The sequence below is a fragment of the Lepidochelys olivacea genome (genome assembly GCF_965140295.1).
Source record: "Lepidochelys olivacea isolate rLepOli2 genome assembly, chromosome: 4".
Lineage (NCBI taxonomy): Eukaryota > Metazoa > Chordata > Testudines > Cheloniidae > Lepidochelys > Lepidochelys olivacea.
Window position 1 is genome coordinate 98431272 of NC_140414.1, and position 12737 is coordinate 98444008.

At 44.6% G+C, this 12737-nt stretch overlaps 1 protein-coding gene across 1 annotated transcript in view; it reads left to right on the plus strand.

Moving 5' to 3' along the window:
• The window catches only part of FRYL (FRY like transcription coactivator), a 416688-nt gene that overhangs the window by 304434 nt on the left and 99517 nt on the right, over positions 1-12737 (plus strand). The window contains exon 39 of the mRNA XM_084625954.1: positions 12499-12649. Within this exon, the coding sequence (XP_084482080.1) occupies positions 12499-12649 (151 nt within the window). The remainder of the gene's footprint in view (positions 1-12498; positions 12650-12737) is intronic.

Sequence of the window (12737 nt, forward strand, 5' to 3'; positions counted from 1 at the left end):
TGGGTGGAGAGCTTGCAGAAAGGCCAAACCCTGGGTTAGATGAGCCCAAAGTTTGTTCTTCAATCTGAGATTAAATCTCTCTTCACCCCCATTCGCCTGAGGATGGTAGCTGGGACTACAGACACGCCAGATCTCTTTATCTGCTAGGAATTGAGTGAAACAAGCAGAAACAAACTGCAGTCTGTTATCAGTAATTATCATTAAGGTATAATCCCACCTAAAGAACCACTCCTCCAGCTGATCACAGACAATTTGTAATGGTACTAGGCTGCTAGCTGTTACCTCTGACCATTTGTAAAAAGATTCTAAGCTACTTATAGAAATCACTGATGCTGCGGGGTGGGAATCATTTCTCCACATAAGGCTAGCTGTGTGGACTGTCACAGCCAAGGTGGCAGCAGGGTAGGAATCAGGGGTACACTGGCTTGCTTATAGGATTTACAACTAAGTAAATGTGGTTCACTATTTCTGAACATCTCTTCAATGTGACTATCAATTCCTGACCACTATACCGCCATGTGACACCTCTACCTAATATGTACCATCCCAAGGTGCCTTTTGTGGGCAATGGCCAGCACCTCTGTCTGCATGGCCTCTGGAAATTCCACCTATGAGTCCCAAAGTAGACCTTGATCACCCCATGCTGACAATTCATGTCTCACATGAAAATAAGCCCCCAGATAATAGTTTCTGGCCAATCCTGACAAACATATTTGAGAACTTTCTGGTAACCAGAGCCATCCCTTGGGTATGGCGAATCGGGGAGACCTCCCCAGACGCCACGCTTTGGGGGGTCCCGCTCTAAGATAAAATCCCCAAAAGGCAGGCGGGGAGGTGAGGCAGGAGGTGGGCAGGTGAGCAGGGTGAGGAGGTGAACAGGGAGGTGAGTGGCGGGCGGGGATGGGCGAGGAGGAGCCCCTCTGCTAGAACCTCCCCCTCTCCCCACTGTCTCTTGCCTGCTGGCAGCCCGCACCAATCAGCACCTCCCCGTCCCTCTCAGCCCCTACCGCCTGTGGCAGATCAGATGTTTTGCTGTGTCAGGAGGCGCTGGGGGGGAGAGGAGAGGAGCGAGGGCGCAGCGTGCTTAGGGGAGGGGGCAGAACTGGGCAGGAAGAGGCGGGGCAGGGGCAGAGTGGGGGTGGGAAGAAGCAGGGTGGAGTTTGTGGGAAGGGGCGGAGTGGGGGCACGGGCTGGGCGGAACCAGGGGGAGCACCCCTCAGCAGATTAGAAACTCAGCGCCTTTGTCCTGGGCCACGCACCACCCTAGGGATGGCCCTGCTTGTAACAGTACATCCTGGGGCAGTGTCTCTAACAATGATTTGGGAGTGGCAATAGAGATCAGTCAAGGCATTATTATCCTCTTCCTGGCTCATAATCCCCCTTTCTGTGGATTTGTCAGGTGAAGCCCAGGACAGGTGATCAGCCCCTTGATTGCGTTTACCTGGGTGGTTCAGTACTGAGGAATTGCACTGATGCAGACGATCAGGCCGTCTGTGAATATGAAGGTGTTAGTGCCCTGGGCTGGATGGCATTAACAGTGTAGTTAACACCTGGTGGTTGGTGCGTGATGTGAAAGTGCAGCCATACAAATAATAATGCCACCTTTCTCATACCCATATGCATGCTAGGGCCTCCTCCTGCACTCCTGCCAAGTATTTATGTTCAGCTGAGGAGAGCGCTCAGGAGGTGAATGCCACTGGTTGTTCCCCCCGCAATGGATCTGGGAGAGAACAGCACCAAGAGCTACAGCTGAGGCATCATATGTGACAACAGCAGGGGCTCGTAAGGCACAGTGTGCCAGTGCAGAAGCTGATATAATATGTCGTTTGAGCTGGCATACTGGCTGTGAACACACTGGAGTCCAGTGTCAGACCACATTGCTGCGTAACAGGGTCCATAATCTTGCACAAAATAAAGATAATAGTTATCCCAAGAAATGATAGAAATTCCGACTTGTACATCCATATTTTGGACTGCAATGGAGAGTTTCCACGTGCCGACAGATGATGACCCACAAAATCCAGTTGATCCCAATGAATAACACACTTCTCCATGTTCAGGATCAGATGATGGTCCTTAAATCAGGGAAGTACTACATGTAGGGAAGCATCATGGTCAGAATGAGACGATCCAGGATGTCATCTTCATAGATGACCACCTCAGGAATGTCTGCTAACACTGAAGCCTGATGTTCTAGGGGTCGAAGATAACCAAAAGGCATCCTTTTAAATTGAAAAAAGTCCATATGGGTGAGAAAAGCTTTGAGGTTCCATGAGTAAGAGGCAAACATTATTTGGAGATATCCCTAGTGTAGATCCAATTTAGTGAGCACAGTTGAACCATGATCAGTAAAGGATAGCAGTCAGGTATGACTACCTTGTTCACTTGGCAGTGGTCCACATGTAAGTAGTCTCCCTTCCTTCTTTTTTGCTACGAAAAGGTTTAACAACCACAGCGAAAAGTCAGTCACTTCTATAATGTCCTCCTTGAGCAAGCGAGAAATCTCTGGCTAAGACAGGCTTTAACACCCAGGGAGGTGTGGCAGAATGGCTGTATAATTGGGGTGGCCAGTAGATCCACTCATGGACGATGCTCATACCTATGACAACATCCAAGTCCAGAAGAGACCTTGGGGAGTACATCTCTTCAGTCATTCTCCACAAGGCAGATTTCTGTGTTTTTTTAATCTAATACTTTAAAGCCCAGTGTCCAGAACAGATCCAGCCCGAGAAAGTTGGCCGTAAAATGGGAACGCTCCCACTTCTTGCTGACAATACGTCATGGGGAGATCCACCATCCTCTGCAAAGTGATTTTCACATTGCCATATCCATATAGTGAGGACTGTACTGGCTGCAAGGTGAAATATGCAAAATATCTATGATATATGGTATAGTTTATGAGTGAGACTCATGCTCCAGTGCTCATGCTCAGCAGTATATTCACATCCACTAAATGGCAGAGGTAGCTTTTAAAACTGTCCCGGTTCCATGATCCCCTAAGGGATGGAATCTTCCTCCCTCCCTGGTCATCCATATATGTGATGGCTGGGGCAGAACAACAACCAAAATGGTTAAGTTTTCCACATTGTCGACCCCTTTGTCCCTGAACTGGACACTCCCAGTTACCCAGTTACTTGAACCCCTGTCAATATGCTGTACTAGGATGGCTACAGTGGTAGATGCCCCCAAAGAAGAAGAACCTGGAGGGATGTGGGTCTGGGAAACAGAATAAGCCTCTTGAATTGCAAGTTCAAATTGATAGCCAGTCTCTACCGCCTTGTGAAGTGTCAGGGAATCTGTTTCCATAAGGAGGTGCTCCCGCAAGTGTAGGTATGAAATCCGCTCCATAAACCCATGTTCCTATTCTTGGCTCCACTTCCTGGTTTCTTAAAGGAGCCACACCTCATAAACAGCCATTCTCAAATACTACAGAAGGGACTTAATAGAGACAAGAAGCCAAACTGGGGAGCAGTGTAAAAATCTGGGGCAGATTGCTATTGGAGAGAAAAAAGAGGGAACATGGGATGAGTTGGGGGGGGAAGAGGATGAATAGAAGTAAAAAAAAAAAAGTGAAAATAAAAAGGAAAGGGGAAAAGGTGTATTGAATACAGAGAGAGCAGGTTTCAAAGAAAAGTAGATGGAAACATTAATTGAAAATTGTAGAAAATTTAGACTGAGGAAAAACAAAGGCATGAAAAAATGTGAACATAAAAGTTAAGGAATGATAGAAGAAAAAAAAACATTAGGGACCTAGCATTGTTCATTTATGTATATATGTATTTATTTATTTATTTTAAAAGGCTGTGTCAAGGTTCCTCCCCCACTCTGAACGCTAGGGTACAGATGTGGGGACCTGCATGAAAACCTCCTAAGCTTATCTTTACCAGCTTAGGTCAAAAACTTCCCCACGGTACAAAATATTCCACCCTTTATCCTTGGATTGGCCGCTACCACCACCAAACAAATACTGGTTATTGGGGAAGAGCTGTTTGGAAACTTCTTTCCCCCCAAAATACTTCCCAAAACCTTGCACCCCACTTCCTGGACAAGGTTTGGTAAAAAGCCTCACCAATTTGCCTAGGTGACTAGAGACCCAGACCCTTGGATCTTAAGAACAATGAACAATCCTCCCAACACTTGCAACCCCCCCCCTTTCCTGGGAAATGTTGGATAAAAAGCCTCACCAATTTGCATAGGTGACCACAGACCCAAACCCTTGGATCTGAGAACAATGAAAAAGCATTCAGTTTTCTTACAAGAAGACTTTTTTAATAGAAATAGGAATAAATAGAAGTAAAGAAATCCCCTCTGTAAAATCAGGATGGTAGATACCTTACAGGGTAATTAGATTCAAAACATAGAGAATCTCTCTAGGCAAAACCTTAAGTTACAAAAAAGATACACAGACAGAAATAGTTATTCTATTCAGCACAATTCTTTTCTCAGCCATTTAAAGAAATCATAATCTAACACATACCTAGCTAGATTACTTACTAAAAGTTCTAAGACTCCATTCCTGGTCTATCCCCGGCAAAAGCAGCATATAGACAGACAGAGACCCTTTGTTTCTCTCCCTCCTCCCAGCTTTTGAAAGTATCTTGTCTCCTAATTGGTCATTTTGGTCAGGTGCCAGCAAGGTTACCTTTAGCTTCTTAACCCTTTACAGGTGAGAGGAGTTTTCCTCTGGCCAGGAGGGATTTTAAAGGGGTTTACCTTCCCTTTATATTTATGACAGGCTGTTTTAATCATTAATTTAGATTTATGATAGTTTGGCTCTTTCCTGTTTAAAAAGCAGGAAAGGGGTGAAAATCCCTTCTCCAACCCCAGCCTGGTTTGGGTGCTTGCTCTGGAGTATGGGCACACCAACTGTGACTGGTTTTATACTTCCCCAAAAGTAATGTTTTCTGCCCTGAAGTGCTTATTAATTTAAATAATTATGACAACATTAGGGAAGACCAAACAGGCAGGAGATGGGTACGATGTGAACAAGAGTCACAAATTCAAAATCCTAAGCTATTTTAGGGGTACTGCATACTTTTATTTTTGGGGGGGGGGGAATAATATCTTTGGTTCCTACGTGTATTAAAGAGTGTTTTTCTGTTCACCAGCATTACTGAACCTGTCTGTGGGATAATTTTCTGTTTGAATACTGAACCTATGGCCTCTTCAATCCTTACTAATTTGCCTATTGGTTTAAAGTTTATGCATTATTTTATTAGACTCTTTAATTTTTGTCTGAAGTCCCTGCCTACGCACTGTATACTTTAAGCCACAATCTCCCATCCTCCGTCAACAAGAACCCCCTTTCCTCATCCTCCCTGCAAACACCAATCCTGGCTATTTTGTGACTTCTCTGTACCCTGCCTATCCTTGCAAATCGTAATGTTCATCTACTTTGTCATTTATCTGCCAGATCCTAAATGCAAATTGATCATCTACCAAAAACAGATGCTTCTTGGTACTGTGTACAAATGATAGAGCAGCGTTTTAATGTTTGTAGGTTTCAATTTGATTTCATCTGTGGCTATACCACTTTTAACCTACATATCTCATTATGAATGGTAAACCAAGGGATATTTAATGTGCAATTATTATTTTGTTGATGGAATGTGAATTAGAAGTTGAAAGCAATGAAGAAAAAACAGTATTTTAACTGTAAAATTTCAGGAGTGCTTTGCTCATAGCCATACCTTATTTTCATTTTTTTTTTTTTAAACTAAAAAGTAACCTACCCACATTCGCTGCATCAGTTGCGAAAACAACTGAGACTCTTGGAAGCAAGGGGGAAATTCAGTATACCCCACCACAGGTGCACAAGTTCCCAAATACCATAGAAATGGTAGGTTCCCACTGCAAACGTGGGCTGGGACACAGACCATGTAGAACCGCACTGCCCTGCCTGCCATAGAAGAGAAGAGAGTATTTGCATGTGGTTCGTGGAGTGGTAGGAAAATGGCTAGTAGAACAGTAAAACGTGTATTCACTGGGTTAGTACAGGGTGCTCAGAAGGCTGGATCTGCCACTTATAGCTAGTGGACTGTTGTAGCAGCGGAAATGATGGAGCTACCTCCACCTCACCTACAGTTAAGATACAGAGTTCCATCAAACCCAAGTCCTCAGGCTTCACTTAGGGACATGATTTTTCCTGCTTATATCAGCCTTACTATTAGGACAGTTATTTTAGTGTGATTTAGTGATATGCTGCCTTCACCACTATCATTTTCCTTCCAGCTTTTAGGTCTCCCGGAGACAGAATCTAATTTACTGTTCCTCAAGTATGTGTCAAAGTGGATCCCACTGTAAATATGCATGCACCTCATGCATGCAAGATTAGATTCTTTTAAATAGCATTGTCTGTTGGGGCCATGCATGCATCCAGAGCGGTCATGACCCTTCCTTAGTTCCCTCTTATGCTTTTGACAAGAGGACAAAACCTAGCGAGCATCCAACCACTATTTTTCTTAGAGACTTTAAAATGTTAAAAAGAAAGTTTCATCTTCACATTCCCATTGAATTGGACATTCAAAAGAGAAAAGAAGAAGAAAAAAAAGAAAAAGAAAAACTACCTGTGTTTCCCCTGTACAGTGGGGTGAAGTGCTGTACTTTTGGCAAACTAAACTTTCAGGGTTCGGACCCTGGCTGTCCTGTGACACACTGATTCCCATCTAGGATGGACACAGATGATGATTCTTTTGCCCAGGGGAGAGCTGTGCCCTGGATAGGTCCTCTGTGTTCAAGTTCTTCTCCTTCAGGACCTGCAAATAATCCCAGATCTCTTGGCTTGAGGCATATCTGCTAGAGAAGTCCATGCAAGTCTGTTCATACCCAAAGGTGACAGTCACTAGCAGAGCAAGGCTGGAAAGCCAGCATCAGCCAGCACTCCCTTGACCACACATCATACCTGCAGATCAGGATCTGTGTCCACACAGTGATGTTCAGTGTGATGCTCAGTCATTGAGCTGAACAGAGCCCACATATAGCTCCAAATATGAAGGGAAGTCCTAGAAGGATGTAACGAAACAACACTTCTCAAAGAACAGATCCTCCAAGTCCTCAATCAGATCAAGAATGGCACAGAGAATGAGAGACCCAGTGCTAATCTTGGTGCTGTCTTCCTGGAGGTATCCACAATGGAGTCTAGCAAGAGCCCAAGCTACATCTGGGAGGAATCTGGATCATTTCTGGAGACATTTTTCCTGTGTCTCCTGGAACTGGCCCTGGAACCATATCACCCTACAGCACCACCATTTGAAGAGGGAGAAATACTCCTCACTGTCACCTGTGTACTTTTCTCTCCAGCATCAAGCAGAGATCCCTCTCCTCTACCTTTAAAAATTGACCCCAAGAAAGTTATTAGGGAGCTCTTATTCAGCCCTCCATCCCAGATGGGGAATATGAGTGGCACTAGGCCAGCCCCAACCAAGCCAATACCCATATGACACACTACCTTAGTCAAATTGGCCTTACAGGGGGACTGTCATCTCACCTGTCCAGAAGCAGATCCCCTCTCATGCTTCCAGAAAAAAGGAGATCCCATGCCCTGGTGGCATCATTAGCCAGGCTGTTTACACTTGAACTGAACGTGATCCACCAGGAGCAAGAAAAGGCAAAGGGACTACAGCAACCTTCATCTCCCCCAAAAGAGTCATCCTCATCAACAGACAAAGTAGTGACACCAGCTGCCATGCTGGCAATTGATAACTTCAAAACTTTTCAGGACCTCTGGTCTCATATTGTGGAATCCACGGATGCTGATACTACATTTATACCAGAGAAGGCTCATAAACTCTTTTTGATATTTTGAGTGCCCCACCTGTCAGAATTTCCCTCCCCATTGAGAAGATCCTGGAACCCACCAAAGGATAGTGAGAAGCCCCAATCACTCTTCCTCCCATTTATAAATGAGTGGAGAAGAGATATCAGGTGTGCCCCCAAAGGGCTTTGAATGCTTCTACACCCATCCAAACCCAGGGTCCCTGAGTTGTTGAGCAGCTCAGGAAAAAGCAAAGTCCACAAAAGGTGCACTTAAGAACAAAGATTAAAAAAAGTTGGACCTCTCTGGATGCAAGTCATATTCATCAACCTCAGTGCAACTTTGGGTGGCCAACTACCTGTGACCTAAGAACCTCTCAATGCCAACTGCTAGGGGAGTTACACGAATGTCCTGATCCTAATATATACATTCTGCTTCAGCAAAGAATATTGAGTGAGGTCTTATATGAAAGCCAAGGTATCACTGGTCATTAATATTGTTGTAAAATGTATGTATAGGTACTGTACACAGTATTATGTATGTACACTAAAAATATGTTCCTAAAGTCTGTGTCAAGGCAGAGTTGACAAACAGGTTTCTGCCCAACAAAAGGTGTTTATTCATCTGTCCCTTGGTCCATGTGTAAATTAAGCATGTAAGCCAACCCGGTGGAAGCCCTATTTGAAGTCAATGGTGGGATGTGAAATCAAAAGGGAAGTAGCTCACCAGAGAATAAGTTATAAGGGGAAGGAGTGTTATCCTAACTCTGCAGTACAGACGGCGGCAATCCTCCCTGATTGAACTAACCTCGTTATCCCTAGCCTGATTCTTGCTTGCATATTTATACCTGCTTCTGGAAATTTCCCCTACATGCATCTGAAGAAGTGGGTATTCACCCACGAAAGCTTATGCTCCAATACGTCTGTTAGTCTATAAGGTGCCACAGGACTTTTTGCCGCTTTTACAGATCCAGACTAACATGGCTACCCCTCTGATACAGTACAGACAGTGAACTTTGGGGAAGGTAATGAGAAGGCAAGGAAAGGAAAACACCCATTAATCCCTTACCTAGGAAGTAATTGGGTGGTGTGATTACATTCATGAAGACAGGATCTCAAGCAGGCTTCGTTGAAATGCTGCCAAGGATATTTGGGGTGAGATACACTTTAGGATGGAAGTTAGCCTGTTAAGTATCTAGAAATTGATTTTTTGAAAAATATGTAACCCTTTTGGTTTCTATTATACTTTCTCACTATCTCTTGAATCTTGAACCTTTGATACTAAACTTCTTGGTTTCACTATAAATCTATCTCAGTGCTGATGTATTATACAAGCAGTTGATTCTGAGTTGAATCATTGAAGCTGGTGTGTACATTGTTCCCTTGGGGACTGCACACCTGGTATTACTGTGAGCATTTAGCCCATGAAAGCTTATGCTCAAATAAATTTGTTAGTCTCCAAGGTGCCACAGCTACTCCCCGTTCTTTTTGCTGATACAGACTAACACAGCTGCACTGTGAAACCTGTGAGCATTCAGTGGATAAGGAGCTGGACACTTCAGGGGAACACTTCACAGGGGCTTGGTGATTGTGGTGCACCTATTCTTAACCTGCAAGGCAAAGTAAGGGCTTGCATAGCCCAGAGGACATTGTTTGGGTGGCTAATAGGCTGGTGGTGTCAGGAAGCTGGCACCCAGTTAAGCTAAAGTCAGTCTTCCTCTCAGTGGAGGCAGGGGGGTTACAAAGTGATTCACAGTCCTGGCTACCCAGAGGACCTTCAAATTACTGTGTTCTCTTTGTCAAGTACAATTTTCTCACGTGGGAGGTGGTCACTCCTTTCCTAGCTAAAATCCTGCAGGAGTACAGGGATGAGTTGAAATAAACAATCAAAGGGTCAGAATGTTAAGGGAAAGGTCAGGTTGGCCACAGATACATCTGATACAGCCACAAGGTCGATGACCATAGTTATCACAATGAGGCAGACTTTATGGTTCTAGATGTCTGGCATACCATGCAAGACAGAGGATGTTATAGGGAACCTGCCCTTTGAGGAAATGGAGCTCTTCCGCCAGAGTACAGACGGAGCGCTCCATTCCCTCAAGGACTTGCGCCACCGTATGGTCCTTGGCAATTTACACACTGGCCCCTTATAGGAAACCAGCCCCAGCAGAGGCACAGAGGACATTATCCAACTTCTGGGACTGTCAGCCAGAGTACCATCACAGAAAGATGTACATGATGCTGCTTGCCACACTTCACCTGTGACCACTCAAGCACTGGTTCAGGTTGCTCTGTTCCCCAGTGAAACACCAAATGAGCAAAAAGATCATGGTTCTACTCATACCTCACAGATCTGAAATGGTGGAAGGAAACTGAGAATATGCGTGGCTAGGTACTGTTCTCTGCCCCCTCCCCAACAATGACTTTAGTCACAGACACCTCAGAGATAGGTTGGGGAATCCACTTGGACCATCTACAAATGCAAGGAATAGGGTCCCTGGAAGACATGGTGCTCCACATCCATGTCATGGAGGTCAGAGCCACAAGGCTAGCCCGCATGTCCTTCCTTCCTGTTCTTCACAGTTCCACAATGCAGGTCTTGATGAACATCATGTCAGCAAAGCACCACAAAAAAAAGCAAGGAGGCACAAGCTCTGGACATGGTGCCACAGATACAAATTAACCCTGATGGCTCATCACCTCCCAAGAGTCAGCAACAACCTGATAACCCCCCAGAGCAGATATGTTACCACTCACAAGTGATCCCTGCAGAGTTCTATCATAGAACTAATCGGGCGGGGGGGGGGGGGGGGTTTCCTGTGATAGACCTGTTTGCCCCCAAAGACAACACCAGGTGCCAGAAATTTTGTTGCAGAGAGGATATGAGCCTGGGGCCTTCCCTCTGCAGTGGAATCTATGTCTCTTCTGTGCTATTGCACCCATTCTCTTGGTCTTCATGCTGATTTTCAAAATTCAAAAGGGACAGCCATTATTGTTCTCATAGCTCTGCACTGGCCAATGCAATTTTGGTTGACGAAAATGCTACAGCTGTTCATTCAACCACCAGTTCAGCTCCCAGACTGCCTGGACCAGTTTTCACAGCACCATAGGAAGATTCACCATCCAGACCCACCTGGATGACAACCAGGATGTTGTCTGGTTAAGTACCGTGGATAGCGTTTGCTTTAGACAAGTCCAGGACATCCTGATACAGAACAGGAAGATATCTACCAGAAGGACCTTTTCATCAAAATGGAAGAGGTTCTCAATAGGGGTGACCCACCATGGGCTGGACCTTATGCAGGCTTTGGTACCAAAGGCTCCCAACTACTTCCTGCATCCGAAACAGCTTTTGTTTAGCACCACTAAGGTCCAAGCTGCAGCAGTTTCAGCTTGCCATCGATGGATAGTCATGCTTGGTCTTCTCTCACCCAATGGTATCAGAGTTCCTGAAGGGCCTGTTACCTACATTATACTGGTCAGGGAACTTGCTCCTGCCTGGCACCTCAATGTCATCTTCTTGAGACTCATGGAGTCCCCTTTCAGAATGCTTTGTACTTCATCTGGCTCTGAAGACAGTCTCCCTAGTTGACTTTAGTCAGAAGAGTGAGTAAGTGCCAAATACTTGTGGCTGATCCCCTCCCCACATTGTATTTCATAGGGTTAATGTGATCCTGAAACTTCACCCTAAATTAATTCCTAAGGTGGTCTCAGAATTCCATCTGAATTAATCATTTAACATGCCTCTCTTCTTTGCAGTAAAACTCCTCTTCATTGGGAAAGAAGCAGCAGCACACACTGGGCATTTCCAGAGCCTTTTTTTACTACATCAACAGAACCAAACTGTTCAGACTGTCTTTCTGTTTATTTCTGGCTATAACTGGCCATTCCAAAGGCCAGGCCATCTCATTACAAAGAATATCTAAGGTGGATAACATAATGTATCTCACTGTCTTTTCAGTTAGCTGGTGTAGCTCTCCCACCAAATGCCAAGCCTCACCCCACCAGAGCTCAAGCAGTATCCTCTGCCTGCTTCAGAAATGTGCTAGTTTCAGAGATCTGCAAGGGAGTAACCCACTGATTTTTATCGAGCACTATGCATTGTACTGAGCTGCCAGAGCAAGTGCCAAGTTTGGGAGAGCAATTCTACAAACCTGTTGGACTGATGCAGTTGATACTCCTAATCTAAGTGTCCAGAAGGGGTACTGTTGCTAGTCACCTACAGTGAAATCCACACTGACAAATGCTCAAAGAAAGAAGTTACCTACAATAACTGTGGTTCTTTGAGGTCTTGTTAGTATGGATCCCATAACCCACCCTCCATCCCCATTTTTGGAGTTCTGTGCTTCCCTGGACTTTGAATTGTAAGGGAACTGAGCAGGGGTTAGAGTTGTTCTGCCTTTTATGGGTTTGCATGGGAGGATAAGGAGACACAGGAAGTGTACATGACCCTGACAGACACCCTTATTCAAAAGATTCCAATCTTGCATATGTGCTGCTTGTGCACTTACAGTGGGATCCACATTGACTATAGGGTAAGAAACTACTCTTTGTTTTAACTTTTGTCTGAATGGCTTTTCTCTTCTGGACACTTCTGTTTCCCAGGACCTACAGCTTCAAATCCTGGGGCATTTTTTAAATTATTACTATGTAGAATATTAGGTGGAAGATTACTGTTAGTAAATTGTACATTTTGCTTGGATTGACAAATCAAAAAGAAAAGTAAAAATAAATGTATTTTGATAGGTGATTCAATGCCGCTGTATTCTAACTGGCGACTGAAAGTGATGGAGCATAATCAAGGAGAGCCTCTACCCTTTCCACCTACTGGGGGTTGTTGGTCACCACTGGTGGATTATTTACCTGAAACTTCATCTCCAGGCATGTCTCTTCACAGGTAAATACTAACATTACATGAAAGGGACAGCAATTCAATTCATATTAGTTTAAATCAAACTACTGTCTTCATGCATGTGCTGTGTAAA